At 30.9% G+C, this 20,014-nt stretch overlaps 3 protein-coding genes across 3 annotated transcripts; 1 reads left to right on the top strand and 2 right to left on the bottom strand.

Annotated features, from left to right (window-relative positions):
* Positions 1 to 906: 906 nt before the first annotated feature.
* Positions 907 to 2,195, bottom strand: LOC107023284 (probable pyridoxal 5'-phosphate synthase subunit PDX1). The gene has a single exon (XM_015223926.2). The coding sequence runs from the start codon at positions 2,059 to 2,061 to the stop codon at positions 1,132 to 1,134; it is 930 nt and encodes a 309-aa protein (XP_015079412.1). The 5' UTR covers positions 2,062 to 2,195; the 3' UTR covers positions 907 to 1,131.
* A 9,219-nt stretch (positions 2,196 to 11,414) lies between these two features.
* Positions 11,415 to 14,389, bottom strand: LOC107022901 (O-glucosyltransferase rumi homolog). The gene is made up of 6 exons (XM_015223476.2): positions 14,019 to 14,389; positions 13,107 to 13,684; positions 12,638 to 12,827; positions 12,449 to 12,513; positions 12,127 to 12,337; positions 11,415 to 11,904 (listed from the first exon to the last, which is right to left on the bottom strand). Exons 1-6 carry the CDS (start codon positions 14,115 to 14,117, stop codon positions 11,656 to 11,658), a joined length of 1,392 nt encoding a protein of 463 aa, XP_015078962.1. The 5' UTR covers positions 14,118 to 14,389; the 3' UTR covers positions 11,415 to 11,655.
* A 792-nt stretch (positions 14,390 to 15,181) lies between these two features.
* Positions 15,182 to 18,977, top strand: LOC107023543 (peptidyl-prolyl cis-trans isomerase CYP19-4). The gene is given in 8 exon segments (XM_015224265.2): positions 15,182 to 15,466; positions 17,121 to 17,196; positions 17,620 to 17,667; positions 17,752 to 17,775; positions 18,032 to 18,214; positions 18,304 to 18,379; positions 18,587 to 18,680; positions 18,682 to 18,977. Coding segments are annotated over 8 exon segments (633 nt in total). The 5' UTR covers positions 15,182 to 15,388; the 3' UTR covers positions 18,736 to 18,977.
* The last annotated feature ends 1,037 nt before the right edge of the window (positions 18,978 to 20,014 follow it).

Raw genomic sequence — 20,014 nt, 5'->3', positions numbered from 1 at the left:
GAGTCAGCAAGAAGTAGGAGAGAAAATAAAACAATCTGTGCATGTCCCAAAACTGAGGGTGAACATATAGCATTTTTATTCAAGAAAATCCATAATTTTAAAAGGCTAAATGGCTCTCCTTGAGCATAGTTAGCTATGCTGCAAAGTCATTTTGAAACAAATTGAGCATCATGATGTAGCTTAAGGCCAGTCAACAACCTAGCCGTGGATACAGCATAATCAGGATACAAGAAATTCACAAACAGTGCAGACATTTTCCACAGCAGAGAAATTTTTTGGTGCAGAAATTGATAGTAGATCTGGTTAACAATCCCAAACCACAGCCGGAAGTTGGCATAAACAAACACACTCGTATCCCTAACATATAAGCTATTTCTTTCATGACAATAGATCATTAGAATTTCCCAAAGAAAGAAACAAGCTTTGTCACGGCTACGATAATCAGAGTCATCACTAGTATACAAACTAGAATACTAGTAATAGCAACCCGATTTCTTTCGCTAGAGAATCAAATGCAAGAAGCTTTAATAAGTGAATGACGAAACAATACCAAGATGAATAGGACAAGGGTCCCTATAAAATTCACAGATAACTTCAACACACCAGGAATAGACCCAGGGTGCATTTGGAATCAGCACAGTGAATCTGCTTCTACAAGCAGTAAATAATGAAAGGCAAGTCCCATCATATTGGTACAGACACTACCTCAAAAAACTAAAATCAGGTGTAATCCAACTACCAAAACTAGTTGAGAGTTGCACTATATGAACATTCATCTCCTCTCCAATCCATTTGACTGAATAACGAGTTCAATGTAACACCGTAAACCACGAGGGAGGCTAGTGTGATAGAGCAGAATGTTGGGGTGGGTGGGGGAAAATCAAACTTGTATTGTTAACATGTGCATCCTCAGAAAAATTCATTGATAAACAAGGTAAACAGTAGAAAATTTTCAAGTGCTGAATATCCAAATGCATATAACTGAATTGATCTAATCATCCCATTCCAATGGTTTATAACAACTGGCCATAAAATAAAAAACTAAAATATACGAAGGAGCATATTCCCAGAGAGTATAACATGCTCTCATCCAAGAACAAGATAAAGACATTCTAAAACTTACAACCATCATCACTCAGAACGATTGGCATACCTCTCCACCTTTTCATCAAGATTGATTCCAACCATAGCCTCACCAAGCCCACAGCTAATTTCAGCCAGCAATTGTGGGTCACTGTAATGAGTCACTGCTTGCACGATGGCACGTCCCCTCTTTGCAGGGTCACCACTCTTGAAGATACCAGAACCCACGAACACGCCGTCACATCCCAACTGCATCATAAGCGCTGCATCTGCTGGTGTCGCCACCCCACCTGCTGCAAAGTGAACCACAGGGAGCCTACCAAGTTGCTTTGTTTGCATCACCAGATCGTATGGTGCCTGAATCTTCTTAGCAAAAGTGAAAACCTCATCATCGTCCATGTTGCGCAGCACCCTGATATCACCCATAACGGAACGCACATGACGAACAGCCTCGATGATGTTTCCGGTACCGGCTTCCCCCTTGGTCCGAATCATGGCAGCACCCTCACGGATACGGCGAAGAGCCTCACCCAAATTACGGCAGCCACAGACAAAGGGGATACGGAAATTGTGCTTGTTGATGTGGTTCTCATCGTCAGCAAGGGTAAGCACCTCCGATTCATCAACGTAATCGATTCCAATAGCCTCAAGGATTTGAGCCTCCACGAAATGACCAATACGAGCCTTGGCCATAACAGGAATAGTCACAGCCTGTTTGATTTCTTTGATAAGCTGGGGATCCGACATACGTGCAACGCCGCCCTGAGCGCGTATATCAGCAGGGACACGCTCAAGCGCCATGACAGCACACGCACCGGCCTCCTCGGCTATACGAGCCTGTTCAGCATTAACAACGTCCATGATAACGCCTCCCCGAAGCATCTGAGCGAGACCCACTTTCACAGAAAAGGGGGATTGCTTGGTTGTCTCTGTGAGAGCACCATTTCCGTAAACTGTAACGACACCGCTTCCGGCCATAACTGAATTCTCTGTGTAACAGAGAGAAGAGAGAAAAAGGAGAAATGAGAAGATAGGGAAGAAAAGGCGGTGGAGGAGAATTGGGATTTTGTTTCTAAGGATCTCTACTTTTTTATAGGAATATAATAACTACTACTCTTCTTTATTACTAAAAAAAATATATTTAATTCATACAAAATCTGAATTATTTATACACCAAACAAAATCTCTGGAAAAGAAAAATGTACCAAAAAAATCAATACATATTTTTCATCATCAGTTACTTTATCCTTGTTTGTTTGTTTGTGATAAACATTTTTTATATGTAGGGCCAGTAGGAATTTATTTTCCGTCATTAGATCCCGTTGTTTTTATAATTAGTTAAGATTCATTTTGGGTGAACTAATATACATACATTATGAATATATTAGTGAATAGTTCAAATCCATAATTTTAACCAATTGTTTTTCATTTAGTAATAATGAGTTATTAGTTATTAAAATTATGTTTATTTGATAATTGAATAGTAAATTGATAAATTATATTTACATCATTTGATATATAAAGTTTGTGATGTTGTTTCAAACTTTTGATTATTACATAATGTGTTAATGTTTTTAAGCAAAGAAATAATCTGTCAACTCATGTACATGGTTCATTTAATTTGTCTTTTTGTGTGTGTATGTATGTAAAATGAAAATCTTAACGGTTAAATCGATAACAATCAATAACTGATACTAATAGATAAGCTAATATTTTAACGTTTTTATAATAATTTAGCATGTCTACAAATAAGTAATCAATACGTCTGATCGATAAGTTCCTAAATCGAATTAATCAATATGCATTTCTTGTGAAAGCGATTTAAAAAACAAAAGTACTTAAAATATAATAATAAAAGCTTAATACATCATTAATCAGAACTTTTTTAGCAAATATAATTTAAACTGTTGAAGAATATAACTCATTTCAATTAAACATCTGAATAGATAATATAATATTCTTGTTCAATATTTTAAATTAAAATTTAACTTTTTTTATATGTGTTCTCAAATATTACTTTGTAAATATATTAATCATTTAAAATATATCATCACATTTAGTTATATGAATTAGTTTTGATAAACCTTCAACCTCATATATATTCCAATTGAGGAAAGTGTGAATAATTAATGAAAATGATATAGTTTTATTCGTTACTTTATATACGTGATGACATTTAAGAAAAAAAATAAAATTTTAAAATATTGGAATTTGGAAGTGTAAAAAAAAAAACACTTTGTCATATATTAGCAATTTTGTCATATATTTAGATGTTTAATTAAAAAAATCTTTTAGCTTAAATGTTTTTTGAAAATTGTAAATAAAATTTTAAAATAATTGATGCATAAAGCTTAAAAAAAATAGACAAAACATATAAAAAAATATTTAAATTTGGTCGGATAACTCATTTTAGAATTTAACTCGAGTTTAAATATCTCCTTAAAATATTTGAAGTGAATTAAAAAACACTATAAAATTATTATACAACTCTCACTTGTCACATTATAGTCATGTAAATGCAACAATATAGCCATGTCAGTACCATATTATTAATAATTAATTTTCTTATTAATTTTTTTCACAAATTTTTCTTTAACACATCTTAAAATTAATTTACACTAAATAACTAATTACAAATGCATTTTCTAAAATAAAAAATTTAAAATGTGGTTTTATTTTTATTCCTCCATACCCATCTCCCACCCATCTTCTTCACAATTTATATCTTTTAACTATTCATTTTTTCCCTCTTCGTATCCCATCGAGCTCCACTACACCTCCTATTTCTCTTTCTTTCTTCGTTTTATTCGGTGTATCAACAAACTTTTTTAGCCCGATAAAATTTATATATGTAAATTAAATTTAATTATAAAATATTGATACTGAATTTCGAGATAACTAAAGGAGATAGTGATACTGAAGTAGCTGATACAATTGAAGATAGGTGAAAGGAGAAAAATATGCATCACCGAAGAAGATACTTATTAGGGAAGACAATAAAATAAAACAAAAAACTGAAAAGTTTTGTCGACTTATAAGAAAATTCATATAATTTAATAAAAGTCAATATATTAACAAAATAATATTTAAACTATTAATTATATATTGACTTATAAAAATGATGTGTATTATTTTATTAAAAATATTCTTTACTTCTTCACACGTCATTATGCGAGTGAATTCGTCCTATTTATCACATTATTTCTTAGGGGTGCATTTTATTTACTTCAAAAAATATTAAAAAAGTATATAAATATACGTATAATTTAAAATCTAAATAAGTTATTCGATTAAATTTAAACTGTTTGTAGGTAATGTTAAATGTCAGAGAATCTGAACATGAGCCACAAATCCTTGATCATCACGTAAAATAAATAAAACAGAAAATACATAAAGTTGACACTTGAAGTTATTTCAAATTTTTAAAAAGATATTTAAACTATACAAGTGTTCTATGATATTATTATATCATTTTTTGTCCACCATACTTTTATTTTTACAAGAACTTTACTATAAAATATATTTTTTTATTTTTTATTATTTTAACTTTTTCTCAATATTATCTTTTTCTTTTTCTTTCTTCCTTCTTCTTTAAAAATTCATTGTCATCTTCATTAACTTATCACTTTCAATGTCACTTTTTACTACAACTCCACCTTTCTTTTATTCTACTATTAGTTTACATCTCTTCAATTTTAAAATTATATTTAGATATTTTAATACATTTCGAACAATGTGATAAATTCATTAGATTTCAAGAGATTAGTAGTCATTATTTAATTTTTTTTATCCAAATTCAACTAAACTTTTTCAATGTTTGGAGAATTCTTATGCTTAGAAAAATAATTAATTTTGTTATCAATAAATCAACAAAGTCTAGAAAATAGTATAATTTTGGAAAGTAAGAAATTTGACCAAATAAGAAAAAGAAAAGAAAAAGAAAATAAAGAGGCTCAACTTGACGTGGGTATGGGTTAGTGTGGGTGAGAGGTGAAGAAGAAGAAATAAAGAAAAAAATGAAGGGAGCATGAAAATTGGGGTAGAAGATGAAATAAAAATTGAAATGAAATTAAAATTAAAATTATAAAACTAAAATAAGTCAAAAAGTAAGAGAAATAAACAAAGAAAAACTTAAATTAAAAAGAAAGTAATATTTCAAATTGAATAAATACGTGTCACACAATAATTAATGTGTAATTATATCTGCCATTTAAAATTTAAAATTAACGCAAAAATAACTTAATAATATATTTGAAATAATTTTGAGGAATAATAACATATTTGCATAGTTAAATATTTTTTAAAAAATTTGAGTAACTTTAGATATCACTTTACTTTAAGTCTTTCACTAAATAAAAATAATTTTAAGATTGTGGGGTTATCGTTCATTTGCTTTCAATAAATAAATAGAGAAAATGAGTAATTAAAATTTATTGATTTTGAAAAAAGGGAAATCATAACAGAAAGTAGTCTGTAAAAAGGAAATTGGGGGCTCACTAATTGAGGCGGCGAGAGGAAAGGGGTGGTGTTGAAGCTTGAAAGTGACTGATGCATTAATTATTTAATACCATTTAGAGGAACAATGGGGCCTCACTTTGATAAAGTCCGATAAAATTTAAATTTATATTTTATAAAGATAATTTTATATTTAAATAAGTAAAGCAAAGAAATGAAGCTTAATTTTTTAAACTAATAATAAAGGGATATCTATCAATATACCATAATTTTTGTTGGTTAAATTTGTGTGATATGATAATATTGATTGTGGTGCTAAGACTATTTAACCTAAATCAAATTTTCAAATATGAGTTTTAAATTTGAAACAAAATTCTACCGTTATTTTCAAATTAATTTTATAATGCACGAACTAAATTAATTAAAAAATTTTCATATAGATTTCAAATTGCTTGAAATGCTTTTTGTGAATAATTTTATTAATAATTTTTTTTACCAAGTATTAGAGATTACTATAATGTAAAAATAAAATTTATACATACTCTATCTTTATAGATTTTATCTATGAAACAAAATTAGATATATTATTATTATTATTGTTAGTATTATTGCCTTATATTTTATATGGAAATGGCAAATGAACCACTTGAAAAAACAGTAGTTGGAAGACGTAAAAAGCCGTGGGGTGACCATTTGCTTTCCTCGTGAGCCTGTGACATACTTTCTTCAGCATAGATAATATATTTTAATATTCTTGGATTTTTGTTTGATATGTTTATACTTTTAAGAGTTAATATTTCTTACTTTATTTTATTTTATTTTATTTTAATTAGTGAACAACAGTGACAACTACTTATCTTTTAAAATAGGGAAAAGCGTCTCATAAACCTCTCAACTTTGTCATTTGGAGCTAATATACCCATCGTTATAAAAATGACTTATATATGCCCTTACCGTTATACAAACGGCTTACATATACCCCTGCTGTTACAAAATGGCTCACATATACACTTTATTTAACGAAAATTAAAAAATTCGTTTTAAATTTATATTTATTACTTATTTATATTTATTACTTCTAATTTTTTTAAAAAAATTATTTAGGGGTATATATGATTCTTCTATCAAAATTCAAGGTATATTTCAATTTTTTTCATAAATAAATTATTTTTTGACTTCTTTTATTATAATTATTTGAATTTCTTATTCTTATTTTATTTTTTTCTTTCATTCCTTAGTTTAAAGAATAAAAAATTAAATTATTTTTTTTGTGTGTATTGTAATTTAATTTCGTATTCGAAGAAAAAATTTGGTCATCTACAATAAGTTTTACAAGAATATTAGTGAAACATAAATAAATTTGATTATCAAAATAATAATTATAAATTAGTCATTGAAATTAAAAAAAAATATGTTTGACGAGGATTAAATTTACTTGGGATTATATTTTTTAGAAAAAAATAATAAAAATTTAAATTTAAATTATTATTTTTTTCATTTTCGTTACAAGAAAATAATATATATGAGCCATTTATTTACAAGTAGGGACATATCGGCTCTAAATAACAAAGTTGAGGGATATATCAAACTCTTTTCCTTTTGAAATAATTCCCAGTCCAATACCAACAGCAGGGAAACAAATAAAAAAAAGCAGCACTTTTTCGCAGTTCGTAACGTAAGCGGTGAGCGCAGAAGCTACTTTCCCAATGTCTTCGCACATTCCCAACAAAATCAACCCAATTTCTTTCTTCTTATTAAAAATATTACTAATAAATAAATAAAACTGTTATTACTTAAAAAAATAAAAAAATACAATCTTTATATTCGCTAATGATGGTGAATATAATGTATAGTGGTGAATTGTAATAATTTATATTATTGACTGATAATAGCGATGGTAATAATTGTGATAATAGAGATGATTATTATTGTTGTGATATTATAATAAAAGTAATTTTTAGCGATATTAAATATTGATATTAATAAAGAGTGTTAAAATTTTTATGACATTACTTAAGTGCGATTAGAATTAATATCGTTAAAGGTTTTAGGAACATATATAAAGAGTGACAATTGTCGCTAAATATACATATTTAGTGACAATTAAAACTAAATATCGCTAATGATTATTTTTATTCTAGTATGACTGACATGATAATGATAGTTGATAATAGTGATTGAGACGGTGAAATTGATGATATGGATAATTGATAATTTTAGTAATAGTATTGACGATGTGTTCGATGATAGTTGATGTTAGCGTGAGTTGTGATGATTGAGTAGCTATTGACGATAATAATAATAATAGTCAGTAGTGATAATGAGTACTAGTAATTATTGATAATGACTAGTTATTATAACGATAACTTGGTTGATGGTGACTATAGGTGGTTTACGTATCTGCTTTTCCTCCCCGTCTTTATTTTTTACTTTATCTTCGAACTTCTTCATTTCACCATTAATCCTCTTAATGACTATTAAAGTTATTTCTCAAAACTCCTAGCATTTTATTATTTTTTTTGTCTCATTTCATGTATCATTCTTTTCTATAAATAATGAACCATAGTACTTGTCATTTTATAAAAGAGAAAATGGTGATATACCCCTCAATTTTGTCATTTGGAGTTGATATACCCCTCGTTATAAAAGTGGCTCACATATGCTCTTACCGTTATACAAACGACTCACATATACCCCTGCCGTTACAAAATGACTCACATATACCCTTCATTTGACGGAAGTTTAAAAAATAGTTTTAAATTTATATTTATTACTTCTAATTTTTAAAAAAAAAATTATTTAGGGGTATATATGATTCTTCTATCAAAGTTCAAGGTATATTTTATTTTTTTTCATACATAAATTATTTTTTGACTTCTTTTATTATAATTATTTGAGTTTCTTATTCGTATTTTCTTTTTTCTTTCATTCCTTAGTTTAAAGAAAAAAATTTAAGCTGTTTTTTTGTGTGTATTGTAATTTAATTTCGTATTTTATCATTTATTGATAAAATTACTTAAGAAAACATTAAATAAGGACATAAAGATAAAGTTATATCTTTTCTTAATACAAATGCAAAATAAAATAGTGACATATAAAATAAAACGGAGGAGTTAGTTGTTTTCCTAATGCAACTAATGTGTCCATTCCACATGTTCATATTTTCACTACCCCTTAGCCCACATTATCGTTAACCATTCTTCCATCTCCCAAGCTCGAAAGTAACTATCATCTTTAGTTTATGAATTTTGGATCTTATCATTTTTAGAATATAGAAAAAATATTTGTTTATCTTCATATAAATATTAAATTATTGAGTAAAAGTTTATAGGTTCAACAAGCTCACAAGTCGAGACAATTTTGTATGGATTGTGGTGGGTGGGTGGATTTCATTTTATTAGTCATGTAGTCTAAGTTTGTGTGACTATAATTTTTAGTTTTATTTAAGAAAAGAATCTCCTTTTCAAATTTAAATATAATTTAATGGTCAAAAGTCACATGAATTAAAAGGGAGGAGATTTGATGCTCTTTTTGTGGAGTCCGAAGTTTAAAGGGTATAAAATATTAATAAAAATTTTAAAATGGTATATAAAATTTTATATTAATCAAAACGGTAAAATTGTTGGAACAACAGCGATTTACTCCATTGGCAAAAGCAAAATCGCTGCTACTGCAGCGATTTTGCAAAATGTGATTCTTTTTTTTTAAAAAAATTCAAATCGCTACCTTGGCAGCGATTTTCAATTTTATTTTTTAATTTATTTTTTTGAAAATCGCTGTCAATTTTTTTTTTTGAAAATCGTTGCCTAAGGCAGTGATTTTCAAACAATTCTTTTTTAAAAAAAATTGAAAATCGTGAAAATCGCTATCGCTGCCAAAGTAGCGATTTGAATTTTTTTTAAAAAAAATCACATTTTACAAAATCGCTGCAGTAGCAATGATTTTACTTTTTTCGATCGAATAAATCGCTGTTGTTCTAGAGATTTTATCGTTTTAGTTAATATAAAATTTTATATACCATTTTAAAATTTTTGTTAATATTTTATACCTTTTAAGCTCCAAACTCCTTTTTGGCGGTGGTGGGAGAGGAAATTGGTTAAGGCCAATCATGAATTTGTCATGATTTGAGACTACCACAAACCTTTTTTCACCACTTTTTAAATGATTTTATTTCTCAATATACTCATTTATTTATGAATAATGATAATTGATAGATGACAAAAAAAAAAAAAATTGCTTGTGACTCAACCTTCTCCATTTGCCACTAGTTTTCTGTATTATTACTTGGACAATTGGGGACGTCCTTTCAAAATTTAGCAAATATCGGTAACGCCTTGATGGCTAATTTCATGCCTTGTTTTCTTTCCCATTTTCCTTATCCCACTATAATGAGTCTGCAATATTCCACGTTCATCCAATCCGTCACCTTAAAAATTCATATTTTTTTTAATTCATTACAGATATTACTTTATTTAATATAATTTTTTTCAAGAATTCATGAATATATAACTCATGAAATAAATATAAAACATAAATAGCTTATAAGTCTACAATTATTTAAATTATAACGGGTCAAATAATAAAAACAAACTCAATAAATTTGATTTTTTGTTTATGTAAACTATAACGGGTCAATAACAAATTCAACATAATCAAAATAAGTTTAATTTCGTTTATTCAAATTATAATGGGTCAAAAACAAATAACAAACTCAAGTTATCACAATAAGTTAATTTTTTTTTTCAAAATTTAAGGATAAAAAACAATAATAACAAATTCAATGTAATCACAATAAATTTAATTTTGTTTATTTAAACTTTAACAAGTCAAAAAAAAAACAAAACTCAACGTAATTACTTTAAGTTTAATTTTGTTTATATAAATTATGACAGATCAACAACGATAATAATAAATTTAGCATAATCCAATAACTAAAAAATCAAATAAATTGTACAAAAATTTTATCCCTTCTTCTGAAAAAAAAAAGAATAAACTATTTATGATATAATGAATAATACGATTAGATAATATATCTCATTTCGTGAAATCTAAAAAAGGGAATAAATAGGAAAAACACTAAATATGTTGAGAACATCACACTACAGTGTGAGCACATAAAAGTTTATCGATTTATTATATATGAATATGATGTTTACATGAATTACATCAATCTAAAAATACGAAACAAATGTTTTTATTTATATTATATTCCTAGCGCTAAATCATAGTTAATTAGACATATGTTGATCTTAATTTTTGACTTACCTGTGATACAATGATATAATTTGATGTAAACGACAAATGTAATCGTGTAATTTTTTTTGATCACGAAACAACGTTTAATTTTCTCAGTGTATGAACTACGGAGGTGAAGAAGAGCCCGCATTCCATGTTCAGATGATTTAATCACAGTTCACACTTGCCTTTTCTCTTGAATGATCGACTTTTCTTTTAAAGTAGAATCTTTTTTATTATTACATCAACGAAATACATAGTTTAAACATATCTTTTGCATCCTGGATGATCTAACTTGCGAAAAACTTCTCCCAAGAGATTTCCCAAAACAAAGAGATAGAGTATCTAGCTAAACAATCTGTTATTATGTTCACAACTCTAGAAATATATATAAATTCAACGTAATTGAACAAGCTTGAAAGCTTCCAAACGTCTTCACAGTTGCGTTTTCTCTTGAATGATGATTAATAATCTTAAAACTTTCTACAGTTTTTTCCTAATACAAATGCCTTATCTTTAAAATGCCTTAAACAAGCTTTGAGATCAAAGGGGAAGTATAAACTTCTAGTGATGCAGAAAATTGCTCACTAACCATAATTACGCTTCAATCCCAAACGAGCATACACAAATAAGACTAGAAATTAGAATGTGTAATGATGTAAAATTCCTTTCTTCTGCATTGGTTTATTCTCAAGTAAAACAGAAAATTTCTTGTACAAACAGTGAAGGCAACCAAATACTATATGTATTTCGTCTTCTACATTTTGTTGCTCGTTCCTATGTAACTCACTCTGGTAAGCAGTCACGCTAATCTAGACTAAACACATACAACGTGTTCAACAGATCGTTTAAATTCTGAATTCGTCACTACTCGTAGAATTTCTATCTGGGAAGTGAGCAAGGACTCTCATTTGAAGGGAACACAAGGGATTTTTTGAGGAATCGTTTTTGCTGGTCATCAGCAAAACAAAGAACAGTATCGATACATAGTTCAAGAGCGGAAGAGGGTGGAACAGGTACAAAATCCTGCAGCTTTGCATATTCTGAAATCAAGTGATACATGTAATCATAAATCCGATCGATACTCAAACTCTCCATGAAGTCTTGTCCTGCTTTTCCAATCGCTTCAGCCTATTCAACAAAAATAATTCAAGTTAAAGACATTGCTAAATGAAAACAACAGAGAGAATCTTAAATCTAACTTACTAGTATACAATAACAACGCCAATGAAATCCCACAGGTTGAATCTAAGAAAGGTAAAATGTATGTAAAACCTTATCCTAGGCCGTATATCGTGGAGGTAGAATGACTATTTCTGAAGGGCAAACGTACTCGTAAAAAAAAACATATACCTCCAATGGATTTGCATTACCCCAATCAACTGCTTGTTTTATAGAAGGGCATAAATCAAATGGGGGAAGTGGCCAGTAATTTTTCTTCGGGATCAGACCGCGACTAAAGAAATCCTGATACTGTGGGGTGATTATCAAGGGAAGAGAACCACATGATAGAATATACTTCAAGCTCACTGACCATGCATAGCCTTCTGCATAAATCTTGTACCTGCATTATTAAGAACACAATTTAACGCAACGAATGCATTTTTTCCTGTGTCAGACGATACAGAGAAAATTAATATGAACCCTACATAAGTTTGGACTTCTCAAATCTCACCTGTGGTTACATTGTTTTGATAGTTTGGACCTCTCGAATCCGACCTTTGCTTCTTCTGTCCAATTCTATATCCACAATTTTAAAGATAAAGCGACTCAAATTACCAAAATGAAGAACAAACAAAATTATGTACACACAAAAACTAAAAAAAAAGGAGATTCTGATCATTCAAATGTGTAAGTCATGAACCTGCCGCATAATTTGTGCTCTCCACATTTTAGTGTCGTTGCAATTAAGCAACTCTAAGCGAATAGGAGAAACTACGTCTGGGTTCCCTTTCCAGTATGCTACTGGTATCTTACTTGTCCAACTTTTAGAGTTTGAACCTTCTTTGATGCTTTTAAATTCTTCATTCCACGGTCTTATGTTTATTTCAGACCTGAAAATATAAATCAGCAAAGACGAAATGTGCATGATACAAAATATATAAGATATATATCTTGCTTTCGAGGTAACTAATTCCACTTATTATGAAAAATGGCTTACAGTTCTACTGCAGATTTAGTGTAAGTTCTATGACAATGTAAACATTTTTACGCAATAACATCACTTGTAAGTAATTTTGCTTCGATTAGCTCTTATTAATAGCCAGTATGATGCAAATTCACATAACTGTAGTTTGCATTTGGATAAACTGAAGCAATTTTCGTGTACTTACCAGCCCCAGAAAGACCAATCTGGAAATGGTATATCGTAATGGTTTGGCGTTGTACAGTATCGAAACAGAGGCAAAGGCATTGAAGAATGCTCCGTTCGATTTATGATAGGCTTATCCATGCAATCAAACATTAAATCAACATCTGGTACTTTTCCAGGATATTTCCTGAGTAGCTGCAATATTCCCCAAATTGTAAACATAGCTCTACTCTGCACACAAGCATAGTAAAAATCTACAAATAATTTTCCACCAACAATTACAACTCTAAAAGCTGCATTCCTCTGAGCTTCCATTACATGGTTTATCGAAATCCTAGACTTGGCCCATGGCTCGAGATCATAACGTATGCTCTTGAAGAAATCAGGGCAGTTGTGGGATTTAGATTGAGGTTTGGTGCTTCGAGGAATATCCATGACATGACTACTGCTACTACAAGTAAGATAAGAGCATTGTATGATCGTGGAAGCCTTTGAATAAGTAGATTCATCATCGAAAGATTTAGCAGGAAATATATGCCATGGCGTTGGCTCTAAGTTGTGACCAACAATTGTTTTTGTCTGAGAAACTAAGTTGTCCACCTATCATCCAGAAAAATAACAAACCAAAATCAATCTAAGAATGTCATCAAAAGTAAAGAAACTATAGAACTAATTCAAAGCACCAATAAAGCAAAAGTTCAGGTAATTAACCGAGCTACTAATGTAATGCCAATAACATAGAAAAATAAGATAAAAAAAGAAAAACATGTTATTATTATTATTATTGTATATTTGATAATGCCATGTGAATCTCTAAAAACATGCAAAACATATAATATAGCTAACCCAAAAGAAACTTTGTATACATCAAAAAATTAGAATGTCTTAAAAAACTATTATGTTTTTTAAATTAAAATAATGAGTTTGATATTACCTCGAAGAAGAGGGTAAGAGCAAGGAAGAGAAAAGCAAAGAAGACAACGTAACGAGGGAGAAAAGATGGCCGACGATTATGTCTTGAAAAAATCCCCATTAGAATTGAATTGATTAAGAATTGTTTTCCTCTCAAATCAATCTATTCGAGTCCTCGAAAGCAGTATAATTTTCATGATCGTTGAATTGCATTGTCGATGATCATATTAATTTTTATAATTAGAAGATGAAATTTGACCTTTGTATTATTTTTTGATATGCTCTTTTCCCTTTCGTTCTCACTTTTCTCACACACCACAATTGTTTACTTATCCGCACTCCTCTCCTTTTCTCAATGGTTTGGATGTATCAAGGTTGTTTCTGCTTTAAAAAAAATATAAAAGAAGAAGATGATGTTACACATTAATATATGATGAAATAAGACGTATTTGTGTACATAATAGGATTTAACTTCTAAATACAAATATAAAAGATTTTTTCTTTATGTTATGCTATTTAATAAATGGATAAATATGCCTTTAATATGATTTCACATTCACATATATGCCCTTTAACTTACACTTAGACTTATATAAAGTTAAATTAATAGACACACTTATTTTATGTGATATAATGCAGTAGGACATTAAGTAGGATATTGTGTAGGATGTAAATTGTCACCACGTAGATGTTAAGTAGGATATTGTGTAGTATGCAAGTTGTCACATAGAAAAGTATGTTGTGTAGAATATGAATTGCCATGTAGGCGTAGAATATATGTGTTTACTTGTACCTATTTGTGTATACCCAAATAGAAGGACATACATGTCAAATAAAATAGAATTAAATAAAACATTTATATGTTATGTCTTTTAACCAAGTCCACAACCAATTCATGATTTCTAACTTGATTTATTCGACTTCCTTTTTTTTATTATATAAAAGATGGATTCAAATAGGATATTTGCTAACAGAATGTTGAATTTTTATTTAAAAGAAGAAAAAAAATGAAAGACCAATTCATATGAATAAAAAATATGCAAGTTTATGGTTTCAAAATATATTAATCAACAGAACTAAAAAACTTGGAAAATAAATCCTTTAATGAAGTAGGTTTTCCACAGATGAGCTGGGCTTGACGCAGTATATATATATGGGCTTTATTTAGCAGAACTCCTCGTACTAAATGGGGCCCATATCCAAAAGCCCAATTGTATCATCTACAAACACGTCACCAGGTTAACGTGGATTTCTTCCATTGGCTACTGCCATAGATCTTCTGTTAACTCCGTATTTACAATAAATTACTCTTCGACACTGAACATTCCATCGAGTCTTCGACTCTCACTCACAACTTTGACAACGATCCTCTCACCGGAGATACGAGCAATTATGGCTGCGACGAGATTTCAACCGTCCGTTTTTCTCCTCTGCAGTTTGGTCGTGATCGGAACCCTAGCTCTTGCTCAGGTAATCAATTTTCTTAACCATTTTCCTGTTGATAATCTTATCTCCGGCTTTACGCAGTTTAGGATTTAGTTTCCCTTTTGTGATCCTCATCGTATGTACAAATTGAAAGATTATGAAGCACTGCTAGTTTAGGATCGATCTGTAATTAACTGATTTATTGAGTGTTATTCATGTTACGAATAAGCAATTTCGGTGTGATCCAAACTGCTTTTGGATCGATTAGTATGAATCTTCATTTTGCGTTTAGATCGTAATCTTCTGTCGCTTGCTTGATAGACTGCAGATAACTGAAAGTCAGCTGATTCAGTACGGAGACTGTTTCTGTATTGATTATTCTAGAGTCTATGGATCCTCTTTTGGAATATAATCTGATTTAAATTCGTATAAAAAGTACTGGATCATACAGAGGAACAATAGATTCCTTTGTTGCTAGTCTTGATGGTTGGGCTCTGGATGCAGTGGTGGATGATTTTCCAAAAAAGTTTTACAACAGCTGTATTATGTTTTTGGACAATAAACGTTGTATTATTTTACTTGCAGCTCTGTAAGTGAGCTGACAGTGAGGAACAAAGCTCGAATCCACTAGTTAAATTCTGATTGAACTCATTGATTTGGTGAACGAGCTGAGCACGAGCTCAATTACTAAATCAGCTGATCTCGCCCAGGCCGATTCCACTAGTTAAATTCTGATTGAACTCATTGATTTGGTGAACGAGCTGAGCACAAGCTCAATTTACTAAATCAGCTAATCTCGCCCAGCTTGGTTCTGCTTGTGTACTGTTAAGAACAAACTTATTTTGATTTTTAAATTTTGTTTTGTTTCTTTGCTTATAAGTTTTCTTGAAGCATGCTGCTTTGGCTCCACTATTGCTGATCTTTAGCCTCCATTATGTTTGATCTTTCCTCTGTTTGCTCCCATTATAGTAGACTTCTGTTGGCAGGAAGTCAGAAACACAACCTCAGTCCATTTCCGTCTCCTGTTTTGTTCACGTGGAGCAATTGGTGCTCAAGAGTTTGGAGAAAATGAACATTTCCTTTTTCTTCAGCTGATTCAAACTTCTTTTTAAAATTTCAGTTGGTTCTTTGAATAATTGTCAAACCTGTGAGACATGCACCAAGTGAAGTTGATTTCATCAGAAATTTGTTTCACTTGAATAAAGCTCGTGTTTGAGAAATTGTAAGAATCCATGTTGTCAAGTCGAATGTAGCTTGAGCTATGCAAGAATTTTACAAGCCAAGTTCCGGCATACCTTTGAGCTCATCTGATAACAAGCTTAGCTTGAACATGCAAAGCTTGTTAACTCCTTTACACGCAACTATTCGGTTAATGATTGCATCGGCTTAAATGTAGGTTGTAGATAGAGTACTAGATTGGACATAGGTTGCTAAACAGGGTACTGATTTATAGGCTCCACAATGTCATAAGATATCAAGCTCTTCTCAAGTTTACTGCTGAAAACATTTTTTGGCAATATTCATTTCCCTTTCAGTCTAAAATGCACTAATGACTTGAACACTCAAAGGTGATATAAGCACTTACTTTCCTGGTTTATGTGGGGCCGTCTATGGGTGTGCATCTACATTTTACTTTTTATGTTTGTGATGGATAGAGTGAGAAGTAGTGCTACTATTAACTTGAAAGTATTCTCTGCAGGCCAAATCCCAGGAAAATCTGAAAGAAGTAACTCACAAAGTTTACTTTGATGTTGAGATAGACGGTAAACCTGCCGGTATGCTCCTTCCCTTCATTTCACTGTAATCTTTTTCCTTTATTATATGGTGCATTTATATGGATGCTTAATTTGATGGAATGTTATTTTACCTGATAACAAATATTTGCAACTAAAGAAAGATGATTGCCAAATAATACATAAACAGTAAATTAAGTAAATAAAAGAATACTATATGCGAGTGTTTCGGGTATGTTGTTTGCATATAAACAAGTATTCTTGTTATGTTGTTATTTGTTATTATATGAATATCATGTCCTCTTATATATGTCATTCACAACATTTAGGAATCCACCTTTTTCTCTTAAAAGTGGTAATCGTTGATAATTCTTCTGGGCAATGTTTGTGTAGATTGTCATCATATAATTCACTTCGTCGCATTATTTTCCTTGGATTAATATTCAAGTATTTGCTTTCTTTCAGGTCGTATTGTTATGGGTCTCTTTGGTAAAACAGTTCCTAAAACAGCAGGTATGGTTACATATATATGAAGGAAAGCTTGTAGATTTTACCATTACTACTCTAGTTGTTCACTATCTTTCTATTTTCTTGCAGAGAACTTCAGAGCATTGTGCACAGGTGCTTCTACCCGACTTTCATATTTATTCTCATGCATTAGATGCTTTGGTCTATTCTCTGCTTAAGCTCACCTGTATTTATATTCTTTTTCCCCTAGTTTTGCTTAAGCAAGTAGTTTTTCTCTCTTAGTTGGCTGGTAATTCAAAAAGATTTTATTAGTCTGTCTGAAGTTTGGAGAATGGCTTAAAAGTTCGCTTTGTTACCTTCACATTCTTGATCTTTTTTTCCCCTCTTCCTATGGTAATTTACATTGCAGGGGAAAAGGGAGTTGGAAAGAGTGGCAAGCCTCTTCATTTCAAGGGGAGCAAATTCCACCGAATAATCCCCAGCTTCATGATTCAAGGTGGTGATTTCACCCTTGGTGATGGGCGTGGAGGGGAATCTATTTACGGTGAAAAGTTTGCGGATGAAAATTTCAAGATCAAGCACACTGGACCTGGTAGGATTTTCTCCTTATGTTGAAGTGGCTAACTAACTATTCTCCGTTTTCATGCATGCATGTAAACCTGTTTCTTCATTAATTTCCAGGGCTATTGTCAATGGCAAATGCTGGTTCCGACACCAATGGTTCACAATTCTTCATCACAACAGTCACAACTACATGGTAAGTCCAAGTCTCTTGAAAATCCATATTCACAAGACTTTCACCATTCAAAAAAATATTCACTATTAAGAACCTGGAGTTTTGTGTACCGGTGTTGTGTTATCTAATCTCGAATGTTTATTGATGTTTGTGTTGCGTCATTTAAACCTACCTGTTTGTGATTAGGTATAACCTTGCATGCACTTCTGGTTTTTGATTATTTTGTAGGTTGGATGGTCGACATGTGGTCTTCGGAAAGGTGTTGTCTGGAATGGATGTCGTTTACAAGATGGAAGCTGAAGGAAGACAAAGTGGAACACCTAAAAGCAAAGTCACCATTGCAGACAGCGGTGAACTTCCTCTGTAATAGGTTCTGATATGTTCTCCACAATAATCTAAGGTCGTTTTAGCTTGCCGATTTAAGGGGGTGGACAGTGTGTCTTAACTTTTTATCAACCCACGGTTTTGTCGTGATATTATTAGCACTGAAAGGGGAAATTTGGTGAAGGAATGAACAGTATACAGGCCGAGTGACAGTGGATCACGTTCAATTTATGTCATCAATATGTTGCTTATGACTACTTATCCTTATTAGTATCTATTAGCTCAGGTTATCGCATACCTTGCTTCTCTACTAGTAGAAATCAATGCACGCACATTAACTAATTGTAGCTAAAGTTCAAATTGACACCAGACAACGAAAAAATATTTGGATAGACATCCACAACACAATATTGATTTTCCAAATCTCTTGTCTAGCTACTCCGCTAATTTGTCACCGATAGTTTAGTTAATACATCTTTCTCACCGCAGCTAAAAGCTTGTTCAATAGGTACTTGTTCCTCCTTTCTCAAATAACGTTCTGTTTGAAAGAGCTCTAGAAATGATTGTAATCATCTTTATGCAAAATTTCTTGAATAATTACAGCGTTTTAAAATATATACATCCACAAAGTACTAGAGATGTAATATTTTTGGAAGAAATATCAATGGAGATGATATAGATTAAGGGCAATCTTCTTGCCAGTGGCTGGTGATATCACGTTATTTTTCATGGGAAATTTTTCATATTTGTACCATTTGTTAGATTCGCCTTCTTGGCCTGCCAGACATTTTGAAATTTACATCAACTATCCGAAAAGAATTTTAGCATTTAAAACCTTGTTTTCTTTAAATTGAGCATATCATGTGAAAATTGTATATGTTACAAAACACTTCCATCTCCCAAGTCCGAACAAGTCCCCTCCTTGCCTTGTGCATAAATCACAAATAAGGTATCACAAGAAAAATACAAAGCACGAAAGCTGACAAAAGACGAGGAGAAGATGAACAAGGAACATAACTTTAGATGATCAGAAATGCTGTATACATCAAAGTCAGTCAACTTTTTATTTTATTTATGAAACTACAATATTCAATCAAAACTACAATAGCAGCTCAAAGATACAATAATCAAAACCAAAACGATATTCAAATAAAAACTACGTTAATTCAATTCAATACCACAATATTTAAATTAAAAACTAAAGTGCCACACCAGATACCATTCAAGAAACAAGATCCAAGTTGAAACTATAATGAAGGAAGCATAGCTCCATACAAGACATTGTACATAACATACAGTTCATAATTGAGAAGAAGCCGCTTCTACATTATG

Source organism: Solanum pennellii, chromosome 6, assembly GCF_001406875.1.
Source record: "Solanum pennellii chromosome 6, SPENNV200".
In the NCBI taxonomy this organism is placed as follows: Eukaryota; Viridiplantae; Streptophyta; class Magnoliopsida; order Solanales; family Solanaceae; genus Solanum; species Solanum pennellii.
The sequence above is the reverse complement of the archived record's forward strand: the minus strand, read 5'-3'. Positions and strand labels throughout refer to the sequence as shown.

Bases quoted from the DNA above. Each gene is read 5' to 3' on its own strand.
- LOC107022901 (XM_015223476.2), bottom strand. From the start codon at position 14,117: ATGGGGATTTTTTCAAGACATAATCGTCGGCCATCTTTTCTCCCTCGT. The intron at 12,514-12,637 runs GTTCATGACTTA...TTGTGGATATAG, and splicing joins GAGCACAAATTATGCGGCAG to AATTGGACAGAAGAAGCAAA. The intron at 11,905-12,126 runs GTATATGTTTTT...TTTGTTGAATAG, and splicing joins GTAATGCAAATCCATTGGAG to GCTGAAGCGATTGGAAAAGC.
- LOC107023284 (XM_015223926.2), bottom strand. From the start codon at position 2,061: ATGGCCGGAAGCGGTGTCGTTACAGTTTACGGAAATGGTGCTCTCACA.